This window comes from Anser brachyrhynchus (assembly GCF_964034855.1).
Source record: "Anser brachyrhynchus genome assembly, chromosome: 1".
NCBI classification, from domain to species: domain Eukaryota; kingdom Metazoa; phylum Chordata; class Aves; order Anseriformes; family Anatidae; genus Anser; species Anser brachyrhynchus.
The window spans coordinates 33,463,347-33,483,272 of NC_137694.1; the positions used below are offsets into that span (position 1 = coordinate 33,463,347).

At 46.0% G+C, this 19,926-nt stretch overlaps 2 protein-coding genes across 3 annotated transcripts in view; one reads left to right on the forward strand and one right to left on the reverse strand.

The window, feature by feature from the left end:
- The window catches only part of LOC308188275 (uncharacterized protein), a gene marked incomplete at its 5' end in the record, with an annotated part of 21,451 nt that extends 2,947 nt beyond the window's left edge, over positions 1-18,504 (forward strand). The window contains 2 exons of the mRNA XM_080577129.1: positions 1-3,877; positions 11,980-18,504. The exon at positions 1-3,877 is cut by the window's left edge and continues 2,495 nt beyond it. The remainder of the gene's footprint in view (positions 3,878-11,979) is intronic.
- SLC38A1 (solute carrier family 38 member 1) overlaps positions 14,443-19,926 on the reverse strand; it is a 38,795-nt gene continuing 33,311 nt past the window's right edge. The window contains exons 16-17 of one of the 2 annotated variants that reach the window (XR_013942597.1): positions 19,599-19,783; positions 14,443-16,184 (exon numbers count right to left, since the gene is read on the reverse strand). Coding sequence is in view for 1 of the 2 variants with exons in the window: in XM_080571014.1 (XP_080427140.1) it covers positions 19,682-19,783 (102 nt within the window). In the remaining variant the exon portion in view is untranslated. Of the gene's footprint in view, positions 19,784-19,926 lie in introns of both variants that reach the window. The other variant, XM_080571014.1, reaches the window with a different exon arrangement.

Below are 19,926 nucleotides of genomic sequence, written 5' to 3' on the forward strand. Positions count from 1 at the left end.
GGAGAGGAAGCTCAAAACATCCCAAAAGGTGCTGCTGGCTTTAGGAGAAGAGATGTTGCTGCTTGTGCTGTCCCAGACAGAAGTGAGCAGCAGGTCTTCACACGGAGAGCAGGCCCAGTTCTCAGCAGGGGAGGGATTTAGGTCGCTGCTTTGCAATGGTAAACAGGGGGGCTTGGATGCCGGCGGGCATGGGACCCCAACTACAGACCCAACTGCTATAACAAAACCATAAGATTTGCAAACTTTTTTTCATTTTCTTGGTGCGTGAACACCGTGGCTAATTTCCACCTGGAAAGTATTTCCACAGGACTTAAGACACAAGCCAAGGATGCGCTTGTGACGGTTTCTACAACCACCATCCTCTGTGACCATGAAGCATCCGTCCTGCAGCATCGCCTGTTCCCAGTAGGAGAGGATGGCTGCAGCAGCTCTTTTGGGGTAATTTCCACCTTCACTGGGGGAAAATCCTCCCAGGGCTGCTGGTTCTCAAGCAAGCAGTACGGAGCCGCCGTTTGGAGGCTGGGCCCGCAGGTGGCAGCACGGCACCTTCATAGCATCGCAGAGTCGTAGAATGGCTCGGGTTGGAAGGGACCTTGAAGATCATCTCTTTCCAACCCCCTGCCATGGGCAGGGATGCCACCCACCACATCAGGTTGCCCAGAGCCTCATCCAGCCTGGCCTTGAACACCTCCAGTGCTGCAGGCACCGCGCTCCCTTCTGCAGGCCATAAATTGCCCATCTCTGTCTTTCCCCTCGAGGTAATCACATATTCACACCCCTTCCTCTCCTCCCCCCCCAGACACTTCATTTTAAGGGAGCAACATTGTTTTTGCTGGAGTCTCATTCCCGTTATCTTTTTTCAATTTTTTTTTTATTTTTTTTAGAGAGAGGTCTAAAGGGCTGCGAGCCGTGAGTGAGCACAATGAGTGTCCCTTAGGGAAAGGGAGTAGCGGGGATGTTGTTAGTTCCTATTGAGGGGCGATGCCAAAACTTCACAGGATCAGGCTTTATATGACCGGACATATTTAGCGTTTCAGCAGTACTGTAAATGAGGATGTGCCTTTTCCTGTGATTGTCAGCCTTCGATGGAACTCTTGGTATGCGGTGAATAATATTACAATACTGTACTTTCTTAAACATAGAGGACACAATAAAGTCCCACCCACAAAGGTCAGATGCATCTGACTCACTGTCGTTAAGAGTTAAGAGACTTCCATTTATTCTAACAATAACTTGTTTAAAATATGAAGTCAATTAATTTCTTGCCTTTGTGGAAGTTGTCATTTTACTATGGCAGGGACAATGCAGAGTTTTGGAGTCAAGCTGAAAACAGAGGACAGATACTATTGGATCAGATGGTCATTTAAGATAAATTAAAGCTACTTTGATGAAATCAGTGAAATATTATTTACATTTACTAATTGTATATTTACTAGCTGCCCCGTATATTTAGAAACAGATATGTTTTTAAAGTATGCTTGCTAAACCAATAATTTTAGAGATTATATGAAGTAATAACACCATTGAAATTCAGTATTGTTAGGTATTTTGCTTGCTCATTTTATCATAGTGAATCAGCTTAGACAAAAAGTTACAGTTCTCACTTTTATATCGCTCTTACTGTCTGGAGCTTTTGTAGAAGCACAGTACAGGTCCACTCTATTTATATCTGCACTGCATTGGAATATTTATGGGGTCTCATCAGGAGAAAAAGAGCTTGAACCATCATCACAAATAGCAATGTAATCATTATTAATGAAAGAGATTAGCAAAAAGTAATCTCTATTATTATTTTTTTGACTGATAATTCTATGCATTTGAAAGCCCTTTGTATGTAATTAAGTTTCCCAGTTTTACTGATATGGTCACTTAAACCCAGATCTTCATAGAATCATCAGGGTAGAAAAGACCTTCATGATCATCAAGCCTAACCATCAACCCGACCTACTGAGTCCCATCGCTAAGCCATGTCCCTTAATGCCACGTGCACACATCTCTTGCATTTCAGTTTTGAAATCTAGGGCAAGCCCATGTTTGTTATTAAGTACCTAAATATCTTTTTGGAGTCAGACATTCATCTCCTGATAATACAAACTCATTAATCTGTACCTAACCCTGTTTCAGTGAAAAGTCTGTTTGTCAATCTATAAAAGAAAAAGCAATGAAAAGCAAAACTTCTTTCTCACTCTTTAAATAACAAAAGTGGGCAGAACGCTTACATCCAGCAGTGCAAAAGATATCAGTCAAGTCCAGATTGATTTATCACTGAACAGCCTGTGAGTAGATTTAAGAATCAGCTGGGACTGCGTGTGTGTATTATATGACTTTTCTTTCATGCTCGCGTGAGAGACCCGTATCAGCTCACATTACTCTGTGTGGTGCTGATGAAAGTGCTGCATAACTGAAGCAAAAGATTTCAGCAGCATCTGGCAGTTAATAGTAAAGCTCAAAAAAGTAGGAAGAACAATGCCTGAAAGTGACTTCCCAAATTATTTTTCAGTTCTCTGCCATTTTTTCTTCTCAAGCTGAAGGGGAGAGGGCAGGATTCAATACAACATCAGAATGAGTCTAAATCTTGTTCATGATTGATTTTGCTGTCTTACTTACATAACCCACCTAATCCTGCCACTCAGCTCTGTAAATCACAGCCCACAGCCTTCTCCTAAGGCTTCAACCCCAAGGATCATGATGAAAAGAAAATCTCATTACTGATCAGCAGAGCAAGTGATAAAGAATGGAAAGTAAAGAGAATTATAACTTTGCCACCAAGTTTGAATCAATTTTATCTTCATTTTTGTCCCATGTTTATTCTTACACACACAAAAACATAGTGCCAGAGGGAAGGGGAATGAAGCAGGATAGGGATACAGTGACCAGAGGAGCTGGAGGGCTGGACACCATGCTTATTCCTGTATCCCCAGTTAAACCCACAAATAAATAGAGAGGATTTACAAAGAGATATTAAAGTCTCCAAAAGAGAGGTCTCATGGGCATATCCTGGCCAGTAATATCAACGTGAGGCACCTTTAAAAAATCTACTCTTATTTGTTAGACCTAAGTAGAAGCTGAGCTCTTCTGACAGTTTATCCCTAATTGGGAGACTGAGCATCTGGGAAATCTGACCCTGCACACCCTCCCTTGGCATCTGGGAGGTGTGGTTTTGTCTTCAACTCTTTGTGTGGAAAGCAAGGGCAGTGCTGAAAATATTCACAGGGGGCAGGGACATGCCTTGATTCAGTCATCCCTGCACTGAAAATGGTTGGGGTTTTACGCCAGCAAATTCAGTCTTGCTTCTTCAGACAGTTGCTTTCTGAAGGAAAATTTGCTCTGCACTGAGATTGCAAGGAGAGATGGTGACTGAGCGTGTGGGGAGGAAGAAGGAAGCCCAAGCAGAAGGCAGCCGGTTGTTCGCAGGAGCCTCTTGGGGTGTTTGGGGAAGCAGTGCTAACTACACGTCTGCTGTCCTCTGGCCACCTGCACCCAGAGAAGAGCTCCCCTGGGGGAAGGGCTGAGCCAGAGGCTCAAACCAGCCCCTGCAAACTTCAAGGGAGAAGGAGAGTCTCCTGGTTGTGGAGCACCATCCTGCCTATGCTGTCCGTCACTGTAGAACTTGATCCAGCCCCTGGCAGAGCAGGGGCCTGGGACTGTTGTTCCAGCTGGATGGAGGCAATGCCATTAGAGCACGCATGACCCCGTCTCTCTTCGACCAGCTCTGATTAGGAACCTAGTGGTTTGCAGCAGTAGCAGAACAAATGCAATCAGGAAGGCCACGTGAAATCAATTTCTGTTTAATTATTCATTGCCTATCTCTGTGCTGTACTGAGGAAATCGTTCAAAACCCTGTAATACCCAGCTACTTTCAGCTGCCTTCCTGAAGGTAAGCATGTGACTCTGCTTTCAATTGCTACTGTAAATATACAATTATTTATAAACTACCTCACAGGGACCATATGGTCCTCTTTTGAATAAAAATGCACAGACAGAACCGAAAAAATCTGTGAAAGAGAGGCATAGTAAATTGATACGTAGCATACCATCTGCTTCCATGTGCGAACGATGTTATAACAAACTGCAGGAGGCACAGCTAAGGCAACTGGAGAGAGCCAACTCCTTTACGGTGTTTGCAGATCTTCTGACGGTCTTCTGCCTAGTATCAGTTTTGTGTTGTCATTTGCTGTGGCACTACACCAAGAAAGCCATATTGGCTAACTTCTGCATGCTTAGGACTGACACCCATCTGTGGCTTCCCCTGATTAGCTGATGAGCACCCCAGAGTACCCCATTCCGATGGCTTTGATTTTTATGAGGTTTATAAAACACACTGGGTATTACCAATCAACCAGGCTAAAGTTTAAAATACTTCTGACAATGTTTATCCTGTAAAATATCAAGAAAACTGATGTAGGACTTCTCATTTGTTGAAATATTTTCCATACAGAACTGAAACTTATTACGGATTTGCTCAGATGCTATTAGAATCTCATTTGTGTTAGATCTCACCTGTGCCAAAGGACTCATGAAGGTTGAACATCTCTGTTTTATATTATCACTGTTTTAATATCAGGATGCCAGCGGTGCATGTGTCAAATGGAAGCATTTGAGCAAAGGCTCCACCGTAGCTGTTGTTCTTGATGCCATGCAGGTTGTGGTGTGCAGCCTTGCATGAGTCGCTGGTGATAAAAGTAGGGGGCACCTCAGCAGAAGCAAAAGGGCAGCACGGGTGGCTATGGATGTGAACACATTGCCCCTGTGCTTTGTTTGGTATTACAGGAGCCAGACTGTTGGCTGTCCCTCAAAAGCACGAAGGAAATGGCTGAAAACTGATGGCTTTATTATGGCATGAAAAGAGTGATGTGGATGACAAGCGGGACTGCCCACCCTAGCACCAGCACTGTGCCCCTGGCTGTGGTTTGGTGAGCTGGCCTGGCACATGCTGCGCGTTGCTTCTGCTCTCACATGGGTCAAGAGCTGGGCTGGGGGCTGAGGAGCCAGCCCTGCCCGTCCCATCTGCTGTGAGATGTGGCCCCTGCACGTGGCCGTGGCCGGAGCCTCAGGTCTGCACTGCCCCAGCGGGAATCCAGCTGTGGTCACACCAGCCTGGGGCAGGGAGAAGTGCATAAATTATTTTGTAAAAGCTCAGAAAAGAATAATTTTCAATAAAAAGGCAGAGGGAATGATCATTTTAAGAATAAACACAATGCACATTACCTGAGTTATTACAGTATTATTCATAATAAAATTACTATTATCACTAATATTATTAAAATGCATTCAAATTGTTCAGGGTTTGACACTGAAATTCCAACCACAGGGCAGACGTTGAGTCAGACAGAAAATGACAGAAGTGTCAAAAAGGGAGATATAAATAAACTGAATTATCTTACACTCTTCCTCTGCCCTCCTCTGGGCGCCCAAATGCAGAGCAGCAGCTTCCCTTGCCTGGCCAGCTCTGAGGAAGTGCTGGGTCTCCCATCTGCGCTTTCTTCCTCTGCAGCTTCTTTTGTGCCTCCCTGCAGAATACACTTGAGCAGAGACTTCACCATCTCTGCTGCCTGTGCACTGGAGGCACTTTGAGATTCTGTGCTGAGAAATAACAGTATGAAATGCTGAGATAAAAGGGTAACACATTACTGAAAATGAAAGCGTGACTCATCAAGGGACTTATATTTTAATGCAAAGCTTTCTGACCCTCTGTCAGTCTGGCCTTCCTTCAGCCAGTATTAAGGCTATGTGTGCAAGGACCATTTTCCTCTTCTAGGTTTCCCAAGTGCTCACAGCTCACTGGAGCATCTTTTTACAGGGTCTACCAAACTCCTTTGGCTCTAAAGCAGCCGAGATGGAAGACAGTCCTTCTAAAAGCACCATCTGCTGACTTTAAACAGAAAAAGCAGGAGGCACCCACTGTCTTGCAGACTTGTTAAGGCCGTAACAAGTAACAGGAGCAGGGCTGCTAAATGACAAGCACATATGAGAGTTGTAGTATGACTATTTTTTTTTTTTTATCTGTCAAAGCAAAACAATATCTATCTTATCCCAGACCTAACACCATGAAAAATGCTGAGAGTAGTGCTGAGGATTGTACTAACCTCTAGTTTCCTTCCTGGTAAGGTGGTTTTGTTCCACAGGTCTGCAGGAACTTGTACGCTGCAGTTTCTGCATGTTCAGATTCAAAATGACAGTGCAGGAAGAAATATTTCTGGTGACCTAGTTTAACCAGCATTAAGAGCAGATGCATTTTCTGCAGCATGCAGTGTTGCTGCAAAGCCTACTGGGATAGTGCTAAAATGCTGGTGTCCGTGCTGATTTGCCTCTCCATTGGATAAGTAATTTGTGTCAGGGATTAGCCTGCATGTGTAGGCCACAAGAAGAAAGTCATACAGCTTAATGATATTCTTCTACACCTGATAGAATATCTTGAGTTGGAAGGGAACTACAAGGATCATCTAGTCCAACTCCTGGGTCCCCAATGGACCACCCCAAAATCAGACCATGTATCTGAGAGCATTGTCCAAATGCTTCTTGGACTCCAGCAGGCTCGGTGCTGTGACCACTGCCCTGAGGAGCCTGTCCCAGTGCCCAAACACCCTCTGGGTGCAGAACCTTTCCCTAACCCCCAGCCTGACCCTCCCCTGTCCCTGCTCCATGCCGTTCCCTCGGGTCCTGTCGCTGTCCCCAGAGAGCAGAGCTCAGCGCCTGCCCCTCCGCTCCCCTCGTGAGGGAGCTGCAGGCCGCCATGAGGCCTCCCCTCAGCCTCCTCTGCTCTGGGCTGAACAAACCAAGGGACCTCAGCCACTCCTTGTACATCCTCCCATCCAGACCCTTCACCATCTCTGTAGCCCTCCTTTGGACACTCTCTGATAGTTTTATCTACTTCTTCTACTGTGGTGCCCAAAACTGCACACAGTGCTTGAGGTGAGGCTGTACCAGGGCAAAGCAGAGGTGTGACAGTCCCTTCCCTTGACCAGCTAGCAATGCCCTGCTTGATGCACTCCAGGATATGGTTGGCCCTCCTGGCTGCCAGGGCACACTGTTGGCTCATGTTCAGCTTGCTGTTTACCAAAACCCCCAGACCCCTTTCTGCAATACTGATATCTCGTCCCCCAGTCTGTACATATAGCAGGGTTACCCCTTCCCAGGTGCAGAATCCAGCACCTGGTGAGGCAGTGGTGAGGACACGTGAGAGCTCTTGCAGCTTTGAGCCACAGGACATCCCAAAGTTAGTACTTCCCCAGCAAGGTAGCAGAGGTATTATGGACTGTGTGTTGGGACAGTGCTTCCTTTGGCGCACCTCTACAAAACAGCAGGGTTAGAAGCACTGCAGGTTCTTCTTGTGGGTAAGTGCCCTTGCCATGTCTGTCCCCTTGTGAAAAGCACAGCTCTCGGAGCTGGCTTCAATGAATCCTGCTTTTTGTGGATGTTGTTTTCATTGCTCAGCTGTGCTAACCACACTGTTTTCTCAGAGGTAGGTGGGAAGGTAAACAGCATGTAGCAAGATTATTTTTCTGGTTATTAGTTTTGACCTATTTTGTTTACTGGCATCTGGGCTGTTTGTAAATATCCAAATCAAAAAATGTCCATTTTTAGATGACAGTCCTGAGCCTAAGTGGTGTTCAGGTGCCCTCAAAGGAAGTATAGGTTATTTCTGCAATAAATAGATCTAATGGTCTCTTGTGTTTGACAGAGGGTTGTAATGTAAATATGGACGTGTTCTTACTTGAATGAACTAATTTATAATTGATCTCCCTTTTTAGTAAAATTTTCCTCAGAGAAGTCAAAGTGTCGCTGACTTGTTTGCCTGGTGAGCTGCAGTGCCACCCCATTTGCTTGGTACTTTAGCTGCCTGCCTGGGAGTTGCAGGCTTGATGGGGTGCACTTTCTTCTTGGCAGGGTTTGTGCTCTGCTCCATCACAAAGAGGAACAGAGAAGAGCTGAGCTTGCCCCAGTGTACTCTGGAGCAGGCAGAGATGTGCAGGAGCACCGGGCGGCAGGAGGTAATTAGCTGGCAGGAGGGTGTCTGAGCACACTTACCGCACACCAGAGACTTCTCTGCATCTTGGTGGGCCCTAGCAGCCCTGTACAAAAGATTTCTGATCCTTGGCCCAGAGCAGAGGTGAGGCTATTATCCCCTCTCTGGATTGTATTGGTCCTGAACGTTATGGTCAGTGATCAGCAGGAAACAAACAACCCAAGTGAAGATGAAACATCTGCTTTTGTAGTGAGCCTAGATCTGTGTTGAATCCCACCAACACGCCTAGGCCTCGGTTATTCAAGTTTTTTCACCAACCAAGTTTGATTTTTTGCCCCCCAACCAGAACTCTTTAAGAAATCAAACAATTTCTGCATCTTTTAGCATCCCTATTTCTGGGTTCTGTTTCATTACCTGTGTGTTCTGGTTAAAATAATCTGCCTGTGTAAAGCAACGAGGTTGACCCTGTTTGTTCTGCCCGGAAAGATGCCAATTAGTGCTCCACTCGAGTCAAAATTTAACAAAGGCTTGAATGTTCCTGTGCCTGTTGCTCAACAAGATTGTTTATCAATTTACACGGAGGCCACACTGCCTTTTCAAAGTGCTGCTGGAAGGCTGCCAGCTGTAGTAAAAGAGACTGCTTTCATTGTTTAAATGCCACTGAATGCAAGAATGGCAGACTGATGCTTGTTTTCCTTTTATTTTATGATGATCTAATTGCCAGAGATATATAATTCCTTGTTATGGCAGGGAAGTTGTTTCCCCGGCATCTGGTACTTCTCTGATTATTTACAAACGGTATCTGAAAATTAATAGGAGACCAAGCTTTCATGTAAAAATACTAGTGGGAGCTGTTGTCTGCACAAAGCCTGAGGAGACTTCAGAGTGTGCAAGAACCGCTTTTGTCAGAGAACATATAATTTATTTTTTTTTTTTTACATCCAAGGAAATTACAGGCTTTAGTTAGGGTTTCAAGAAATGTGTTCTACAAATGTTGTAGCATCTGTATGCTGCTGTTTTTACTGCAGTCGTTGTACAGGTCATTAATCTGATCTCACGTCGTAAAAATTTCTCCACCCTCTTTATGACTTTCTTTGTTATCATAACACTTTCCAATACCTTGGCACCTAGCTCTGCTGTGCTCCATTATAATTACCCGGGGCAGAACAACACTTTTTTATACTTGACATGTTCGGCTCCTTCGGCAAAGCCGCTGAGCACCATGTTCGCCACATTTCTGTGGTGGGCTGAGCATCCAGGAGCGTGGCTGGAGCTCCGCAGAGCTGGTCCCGGAGGCTGGGGAGACATTTGGCCAACAGACCCTCCGTGCTCCGGGCCATGTGTGAAAACTTGGCAGCACGAGGCTCCTGCCTTGTCCTCCTCCCACCTCTTCCTTGTGGATGGAAAGGGGTTGGGTGACAGCCACAATGCTGTGGTGGTGATAGTGGTGGATGTGGGAGCAGACCACAGAGGGAGCAAATTATCTGTGTGTGCTGCAGTGCAGCAGGGACAAGCACCCTCCACGTGAGCCTTTGGAGAGCCCACCTGCGTGGACACGTCCTCATCAGATGCTCACCAGCTCCTCTGCAGCCCCCAAAGCACAGGGTGGGTTGCTGATGGCCGCGTGAGCAGCAGTGAGCGGAGGTGAGAGCAGTTTCCATAGAAACACAGGGAGAAGGATGAGGCAGCACATCGGAGGCGAACGCAGTCTGATGGAGCATTTTGGAGAAAAATGTCCAGCTCTGCTGACAAGAGGCTGGTCTTGCTAGGTTGTACCGCATCCTGCATGGGCACACACGTGTCGAAGACTGTGGTGAGACCCCAGAACTAACACTGTACCTGTGGTGTGGAACAGGTCTGGTTATTGCAGGTCTCAGGAGCAGAGCTGGAAGGGTGTGTGTCTGCATGGAGCCCCTGACCATGCTCTTCTGGCTGTCTTCAGCTGGAGAGCAGAGGGGAAACTGCATCTGATGCTCCTGCGACTAGTACGTAGCTTTCATCTCTGCAATTGCTGCCAAACACCTCTGCAAAAAGCTTGTTGCCATACAATGCTGTGTGGCTAAAGAGAAGCTGCAAAGGGAAGGGTTGAGCAACTCAAGCTGTCACAGAAACATCTAGGTCAGAGAAGACCTTCAAGGTCATCAGTCCATCAAACCTGACCTACTGAGTCCCATCACTAAACCATGTCCCTTAGTGCCGTGTCCACACACCTCCTAAATACTTCCAGGGATGTGGACTCCACCACTTCCCTGGGCATCCCATTCCAATGCTTGACTACCCTCTTTGTGAAGAAATTCTTTTTGATATCCAATCTAAACCTGCCCAGGCACAACTTGAGGCTGTCCTGGGTGAGGCAAGGTGGCAGCAGCTCCGCCTGAGCTGCAGGGCCAGTCTGCAATAGGTGGTAATGGGACAGGGCAGGCCTGTGGCTACAGCCTGAGCAATCCCTTGGCTGCTTTATGCCTAACGTTCACCATGGTGGTATCTGAGCACCTTCAGGTGGCCTCAAAGTGTGGTTAAATTCATCACGTGTGTTCTTTCACACACTGTTTTGTTCTGCCTGTGGCAGATTGGGTGGTCAGAAACATGGTGTGCTTGTGCGTGTGTTACACCTGTGTGTGCCCAGTCAGCAAGATGGGAGGTCACTGACTTACTGGTTGAGGCAAAGTGACGAATGACTTGCATCACATCACCCCTGGGGACATCCAGCAGTAACCCCAAATCCTTCCCTGGCTGTTAGGATTGGTCTACATCTTTCCACCAGCCAAGGCAACCTGCCTTAGCAATTTGCTCCAGCTTTTTCAAAGCTTACACAAAGTGAGCCCTGCTGGAAAATCAACAGGTTTTGAGAAGAGTTGCTTTTAGGATATTACCTGACGGCAGGAACCCAGAGGTGTGCAGGAAGAGCTCACAGGAGCCTGTCATGAGCACGGTCAGTGCCTGGTGCTTTCACAGAGTACAGCCTGAAGTAATGCTCTCCACCAAAAACCAGCCAAACATCACCAGCTTTTCACAGCTGGCAGCAGAGCTTGCCAGCAATGAGGCAAGTGCACTGCCAAAGGGCCACGACAGGCAGGGGAGGGGGGCTGGAGCTGCGGCCACCTCTGAGAAGAGGACATGAGGCTTCTGAGGAGGGGACGTGGCTCTTGGCTCCAGGTATCTTCTGTCTCTGTTTCTCTGGGGCAGGAGGGCCTTTGGGGCCGGGCCTGTGTCTGCACCCCATGGACGTGGAGGTGGGTGGCAGCCGGGCAGGCAGTGCCATCACTGCTGCGGGGCGGCTTGGCTCTGCAGGTGGGCTCACTGACAGGCTGGCTTACGCCCAGGGACACGCACCCCAACCATCACAGTTTACTTTCCTAGCCCTATTGTCTAAACTTCAGGCGAACTACACCTTTTTCCAAGAATCCCAATAACCTCATGTTTTCAAAGCAGTAAGCCATGGCAAGGCTGAGGCACGCTAAGCCAATAGCACTCCCCCTTGCCAAATCCGTGGCATTTAGCAGTATAATGCACAGAGACTTCATTTTCTGTAATAGTCAGTTGAAAGAGAAATGCATGGCACATAATATTTGCAAAAGACAGACGCCAGGCTGCCCAAGAACTTGTGTCTAACAGCACCGGTAACAGGCAGCGGGGCCTACTTCAGCCAGGGCCTGTGAGCACAGCCAAACACAAAGCAAGTGGTGCTGCTGCCCTGTGGGGCCCAACAACTACAGTGAAGCCCACATTCGGTCTGCCATGGGTTTGTGAGTAGGTAAGGGAAGCATCTCTGCTGCCTCCACACTTTGTAAAGCCGGTGTGAGCACTTAGTTCCAGCTCTGGGCACAGCGGGGAATGAGACATCTTAACAGGGGCCTGAATTTGAGCTTCAGCCTGAAGACTAGCTGCAATTTCACATAACTGAAGTCAAATTAAGATCTCATTTCTACCAAATGTGGGAGGGGTCTCTTCCCTTAGACAAGGCTGCATCCCTTGCCCAAGGAAAAGGTAATTTCCCTTTTTTCACCCTCAAGTAGGGAGAAGTCAGACGAACTCAGAGATCTGGCCAGCCACGGGGACGCAGGAAGACCAAGCCAAGCCAAAGGTAGAAGTCTGCGGCTGGAAAGGCGGCTGGTGTTCTTCCTTTGGCTCTGTGGTTTTAGGTGAATTTGAGGTGAAGCTGTCAAATTGCGCTGCAGAAGGTGACAGATGCCTGTGCTCATCTCCACAAGGAAGGAAGAAAAGAAATTCAACTTCTCTTCTTTCTTCCTCCACTCCGCAACCCACGCTCCTGTGGTTTAAGGTATGGCTCTGAGGTGATTATGGGTAGAGAACTGAGAGCAAATGGTATGTCCAAAGGGGTCAGCCTACTGGACCAGGTGAGTGCACCTCTGCTCCCAGCATAGCTTCAAGACATTTCCCTCGGCAAGCCTCTGCCTGGTCCCCAAACCCTCCCACTGCGTGTCCTGCAGAGGGGCCCGGCACCACAGGCTGTTCCCTCCCTTGCTTCAGCCAAGCCAGCTGTCTTGCGGCTAGGACTCCAGCCAAGGGCTCTTCTTTTAAGTGGTCACTACAACACGAGAACTATTAAAATAAGCAGTCAAAGGCAAAAAGTTAACATTTTCCAGACCCGCTAAGGCTTTGACAGAGGCACTTCAGCAGATCCAGCCTGGAATGTATAAGACATCACTGTCCTCAGATATCCTCCTCATCCATCTGCTGCAAGTTTCTGCCTCAGTAGCAGAGAAGGTACAGCAGGGGTTTATCTAGTTCAGGCACTAGTTTAGCATCTGAGCTGAAACCCAACTACAGGAGCCCTTAAAGCTAAACGGTCTGACTTTACACCAAAACAGCCTGGCAAGCGCTCAGACAGCCTTCAGGGAGTGGTCAGAAGCAAGCGCTGGACTTGACAAATTCTGTCATCTTCAACAACCCTGATCTGTGGTGACTGTATGCCTGGCTTCAAGTCTCTCTAAAGCTGTAATAGAAATGTTCTGTTGATGCTCCACAGCCCTGTATTGATGTTTTGCTCTATATATTGCACTGAATCTAATACAGCTGGCTTTGCAGAGCTGCTTGCCCTGAGGTCAGTGAAAGCACTTGCATAAGAGTTGGGAACACACCCTGTTTAAGGGATTAAAATGATATATATTCATCGCTTTGAAAGAATGAGTACAGCCCAAGGCATTAGTTTAGATCACAATTTTAATGTTTAAAAACTATAGAGGTAACAGAGATTATAGAACTTAATACATTTTTTTTCTTTATTTACACACAGAAACTGAAAAACTGCATCTTTTATTCGAATATGAACAGCACAAAGTATGGTGATGGTAGCAGGAGCAAAATATTACCATTCACTCACTTGAACAATCTATTAGAGATGAGCTCATATCAAGTGTACATCATTCAAACAGTATTGTTTATACTGGATCTGGGTAAGCCTTAACATACCTTGGGATGCTAAAAACAGCTTTCTATAAACAAGTTAAAGTTCAAGTCTTGTGGAAAAATACCTTTACAGATTATATTTTGTTGGCTGTAACACTGAAAACAAAACGTACACTTGTATTAATTTGAAAAGCTCCATAGAAGTGACTGCATATAAATTTTTCCTCAAATTTGTGCTCATGGTTAAAGCAAATGTTATTTCAAGTTTCATTTTCATCCAAGACCATAAATTAAACACAAAAAACATACGATTATTTTTAGATGCATTTCTCAACCTCCATTTTTAATCAGTCCTGAAAAAAAGCACTTCTGCGCTTTACCAGTGAGAAACTCTACGCAAAACTGTCGACAGCACTCTCCTGCAGCGCCGAGGCTGCACTCCCACAGAGGCACCCTCGGGGCTTACACATCTGTCCCCTCCATCGAACCCACCCTGGACACGCAGCCATCCCGTGACCAAAATGCTGGCGTCTGCCTGATCATAGAAGGGATGTACAAGCTGTCCCTGGTGGGGGGGGATGCTCTCCCAGCACAGGAGATGCTAGTGTTGTGGGCACACAATAGCTGCATGCCTGGGTCTGTCTTGGAGGAGCAGCCACAGGGCTCTGCAGCAGGGGAGCTGCAGGGAGCGGGCTACAAACAGAACAAATTGCTCTGGTTGTCACCTACCCCTGGCACGTGATACTTTGTTTTTTCTGATCTACATTTCTGCTGGCTGAAAAAGAAGTACAGAAGTCCTGGTCTGACTTCTATCTGTACTAGTTACCTTCTGCAGAATGATATACAGGCCTGAAACCCAACGTGGCATAATGCTGGGGCAGGCTGCTGGCTGCACCTTGCTCCGCTTTCTGCGCAAGTCCATTTCAGCATGTTGCTGCCACCTGGCCTCGGCTGAGGAACGGGTACCTGGGTGCCAAATGGGCACTTTATGCAGGGAGATATCCTACCCAGTAGTAAGACTGGATAACTTGCCATGGAGAAAACAGGGAGACCTGTGCTGGAATTATTCCTAGCAATTTCATTGGGTCTTTCTCTTTCTTTCTCTCTTTCTTTCTTTTTCTTTCTTTCTTTCTCTCTTTCTCTCTCTCTCTCTCTCTCTCTCTCTCTTTCTTTCTTTCTTTCTTGTTGTTACATTAGCAATGTAATTATAATTTCAAGTTTGGGATTCAAATTCTGAACTCTTGGGAGAAAGGAAAGGATATACATTTTGCTAAGTCTGAAGCTAAAGTATTTGTATATCTATTAAAATTATTCTTAATATGCAGAGCCTATCTCAACACTTCTATATAATAGGGCATAAACAACTGCAAAAATATACAGCATCCTATTTATTTACAATATATATATATACATAAAAATGAAATTTCCTACAATACAACACAACTGCATAGATTTGTCTTCAGAAACATAGGCATGTGTACAGTTTGTGAATTCTAGACCTTTCCAGCCCTGTACTTTTTATTAATTATCTTTTTTTTTCACAGTTTGTTACAGAAATCCTTACATTAGATACAAATAAAACATTCTTTGTGTAAGTTATAGGAAATAAGGATTTTCCTGATGCCAAGTGCTCTGGGGAACTGTTTAAGCGAGCGCCCTGGCACCAAGCGATAAAGCCATCTTGTGGAACCGCTGATGGACCTGACTACATTCGGCTGTGCCTCCCTCATAAAGGCACCAGGGTGGGACGGTAGGACTGGAGGTGGGACAACACCACATGGAAAGTTTTGTTTTGACCAAGATGCTCTTTAGCCTTAATGTAAGGCTCAAGCAAAGAAACGTGTAAATTTAACGATGAACTAGAGATACCATTAATTGTTATTGTTAATACTCAATATCGGAGAGAGCTGTGGCGCTTGTGCATTGTAAGGCAGATGTACAGACAAAACCCATCTATCACCCAACCTGCATTTGCAGATATGACCTGTTCCAAGGGGAGCACAAGCTATGGATCTCTGTGAGGCTCAGGACAGCAGCCCTCAGGAAGGGGTGGGTGTCCCTGCCCTCACAGGATGGGACCGGCCTTTCCCCCGCAGCCCCACACAGGGGATGGGCACTGCTTGGGTCCGTGTCAGCCCTACGAAAGGTCTGTGCTGGCGCACAGATTTGGCATTAGCCCTCTGACCAGGAGCAAGCATCACCCAGAGAGATCACAGCTCCCAACACACTGCTCCCAGATAACAATCCACTGTGCTTTACTTACTAGGCATGCTTGCTGCTGGCCAGAGAAGGGCAGCTGTATTCTGCAACCGTAAGGGTGGTTTAAGCTCAAGACTATTTTCTTTGCAATGTGCTGTGGACTAGGAGAGGCAGCAAGGCTGTCTTTTCAGTGTAAGATTAGCTCCTGCAATCTTACCGGGAGCCCCTGCTTCTATTTAGTCTTTCCTTGTCCTTCACCACTTGATTGTTGCTATTACGCAAAAAAGAAGTTTAAATTACTTTGTTGCAGTTATTAGGAGCAATTTTTCATCTAGTCTATGAAATTTGCAGTGCTCACGATAGTGATAAACTCTCTATGAAAAGAAAGCATGCTACCACCTACTAAGTAGATACGGTACTCTGGATCCTATTAATTTAACAACAGAGAAACTCCTACAGCATTTCACTGTGCTCTTAAAATCCTAGCTAAAATGTGGGACTCGTACATTGTTGGCTACAAGTTCACTATTCCAAATGAACTGAATAACAGCAGTACATTTTACAGATAACCTCATACAAATATTGTCATCCATCACTGATGTTGACAGTTACAGCAGGGTCTATTGCATTCTGTTAAGAATGTATAAACCTGATGAGAAAACAAAAAGCACGTTATTTCACGTTCATTACCACAGACATCAATAAACACATGATTCCTTTCCATAAATATCTATAAATATGATGCCAGTAAATCAGCCTAAGCAAAATTCCCTCTTTTTTTTTTTCTTTTTTTAAATTTTTTTTTTCACAGACCCAGAAACAAAGCCTATTTAAAGACACAATATTTCAGGTATCTGTCTTTCAGTATCTAAGATATGCTTTGATGGTCCAGTACCTTGGGTAATTTCATTCTGTGCACACACCCAGCTCATCCTTCTCCCTATTTATCCAGTAAAACTCCAGTACACATATAAACTGGGAAAAAGAAGAAGGCAGAAGAGCAAAGGGGAGGGAGAAGGATTGTGATGGAGGAGAATAGGGAAGATGCAAAGAGCAATCAGCCACCCAACAGCCCTTCAAGTCCAGGGTAGCTGGGTGTCAAAAGTCAATGGTCAGTATTTGAAACACGAGACTACATAATATGGAGAGGGGGCAGACGTCATAGTTGTGACCTTTCTGGGACCCCATGCAGCAGATCAGACCTCTAGCTCCTACCTGGGTATTTGAAAATCACTCCCAGGATCTCCTCTTTTACAACCCCCCAGTGCACAGAGAGTCACCGCTCAAAAATCAGTAGTAGGAGGATAAAGGGGGAAGGAAAGCAGAAGAGCCCTGGAGTGTTTTGAGGATAACACTGTACAGTATTCTCAGGTCTCAGCTAGGTTTTTTGGGATGAGATCCAGAGAGATTATAAGGTGCCTTGAATCCTGACATGTGATCCCAGCAAGCTGATCATAGACTGGTTTGGGTTAGAAGGGACCTTAAAGACTGCTTAGTTCCAACCCCTTCCACCAGACCGGGATGCTCAAAGCCCCATCCAGCCCGGCCTTGAACACTTCCAGCGAGGGGGCATCCACAGCTTCTCTGGGCAACCTGTTCCAGTGCCATACCACTCTCACCATGAACAACTTCTTCCTTACACCCATTCTAAATCTACCCTTTTCCAGTTTAAAAGCGTTGCCCCTTGCCCTGCCTCTACAGGCCTTGGTAAGAAGTCTTTCTGATTCAGAGAGCAGCTAGATGCCAGGCTCCTGCTTTAGTGACCAGGGAGAGTTGGGTGCCTGTGAAAGGGAACCCCCAAACGACGTCCTGAGCTGGGAAAATGCCTAGAATGAGCTGAGAGGAGACAGCAAGCACAGGTTCTTCTCTCTACAGTTTCTCTAACACCTGGACTTGTAGCCTACAGTATGGACTTCTGTGAATGAGGGCCCACCTAAGGCAGTAGTGGTCACATAAAGGGGAGGTGCAGAGAGAACTGGTGAGCTGTGCTGTCACAGGCACGGGCATTTGAGGCCGCTTGCTGAAAAGCACAAGCAGCTGACCCTCAGCCTGCCTGATCCCATCTAGCTCAGCTGTTCATGTTTTAAGCCCTAGGCTGCATGGGAGGAAGGATATCATGCTGGAGACCTTGCTGGAAGCCTATACTGCTGGGAATAAAAGTCTGGCAGGTCAGGACAGGCTGAAGGAGCCCCACAACGTAGTCCGGCAGGTCTTTGCTAGAAGGGAGGGGACTTTCTGCTGCCAGGCTGCTCAGAGGACCTCTCTGCATGTCAGTTCCTAAATTCCAGGTAAGGCCCCAAACTAACCTCTCTGTATGTCACCCTTAGAAACCAACTCCTAAAGTCCTGAGAAGTGCTCTGCAGTCTCAACTCTCAGCAGCTTCAAGCCATGTAGGATAAGGCAGTGGCAACTGAGGCAATTCAATAGCTCACAGAAATCCCAAGATCCTGAATTCTCCACCCCCGGCCTTAAAAAGAACAAGCTGCAATGACAGATTACCCACAGGCGGTGCTGCTAATGACAGGCTCCTTCCACAGCTACAATGGGAGTCAGCAATGAACCAGCCACAGGGAACGAGAGGGTCACTGCATACTGACAGGTACATCTCAAACACGCAGAGGGCATTACGCAGCCCTTGCATGCGATCTAGGGCTCCCCTTAGCCATAGTTTTTTTCAGAGGGAGCCTGGTTCATCTCAAGAGCAAAACTGAAGACACTTTTCAGCTCACATTTATGCTGCTGGCAGTACACTAATAGATGTCTGCTGAGAATGGTCAACAATCACCTGCTTAGCATGTGAATCTCTACAAGTAGTTCTCTACACCAGCTATAAGGCATTAGGCAAATGCTTATTCTGTGGACAACAGATGCAAGTTACAATGTTTCTGCTAGTAGTAATTTAATGTATTTTCTGGAATTGCTATGGAGAATTGATGTGAAATGTAAATAAAACATTTCAAATATATAAAGTGTTTATGTTTGTTGAAATAAATGTTACAGATTTCAATTTCCATTAGATATCCAGTAGTTGAGTAGGGTGAGTCAGATCCTGCTCCTGCTGCTGTCAGAAACCCTGCTGACTTCAGTGGGAGGAGGATGAGACACAAGAGAGGAGCCGGCCTCTACAAGGCCAACCTTAGGTGTGTACAGATGAATCCAAGAATGCAGAAGGCATGAGGTATGATTAAACGTGTAGGTTTTGATAAAACTGGAGCTTGCCATTTCTGAGAAGAACAGGGCATTAGCAGACAGATTAATGCTGAAGAAAATGCAGATTTCCTACGGATATCTCTGAGCGTCTGCTTCTGGTCAGGTTCAAGTACTCACTGCTGGCTGTCAAGTCTACTGGTGGCCAGGTTCAAACTGAAATGTAGCAGGGGAATGGTGGCTGGTGGTGATTGTCCCTCTCCTGCTCCCTGCACCCCTTTGCAAAAACACACACACACACACAGAGGTCTGCTCCCCAAAGCAACAGAAGAGCCGAGACTAGGGCTGGCTCCTCCACCACAACGTTACAGAGAGAAGCACCAGATTTAGGACCTAGGTTTACACAATGCTCATTTACACTCATGGTGCTTTTTCTGTCCGTACCAAGAATGCTACACTTGGTGAGGCAAATGGTGCACAAAACAGCAACAGAACAAACAAACAAACAAACCGAATGCATACAATTCAAGAGCAGAGTTTTGGTTAAAAGGCAAAGGGAAAGGGTGTGAACTGATGACATTTGGGACAATCACTCCAGCTGGGATTGATAACAACAAATGCTGCTGCTTTAAAGGAGCAGAGCTTATGGTTCAAGGGCTAAGAATAATAACAGAACAATGCAGTTCATGGGTGGAAGCGGAAAAACAAACTAATTGTGATGAGTTCCTATGAGCAACGCTCTATATAGTCTCTCAACAATTAACACAGACTTAACGCTGATCTGGTAACTCAGTATCATGGGACAGAGTGATATGCCTGTTGGAAAAATGGGTCTGTTTTCTGCAAGAAAATACACCCATAACAGTATTTTCAGTACTGGAAAATCATTATTTGGATTTGATTTGAGTAAACTCACAAAAGGTGGAATAGATAACAGAACGGATGGTTGCGATTTTGGTGTGTAGCAAACAGGGATGTCTCCTTTTCAGAAAGTCAGCTTCAGTGGCCTTCGGCACTGCCTCCTGACTGTACCCAGTCATAGATTACCAAAGGGATGCTCACTAGGGAAAACATTATCCCCAGTGCCAAGAAAAGAGAAGCCTGGAAGAAAAAGGAGAGAAAATTAATGAACTAAAAGAAAAGACAATTAATTCAAGTGTGTTAACTTTCCTTCTTAAGGAGATTTACAAGGTGATGTATCAAAGCTATGGGCTAAAATGAGATAGCACTTCTGGGGAAGACAA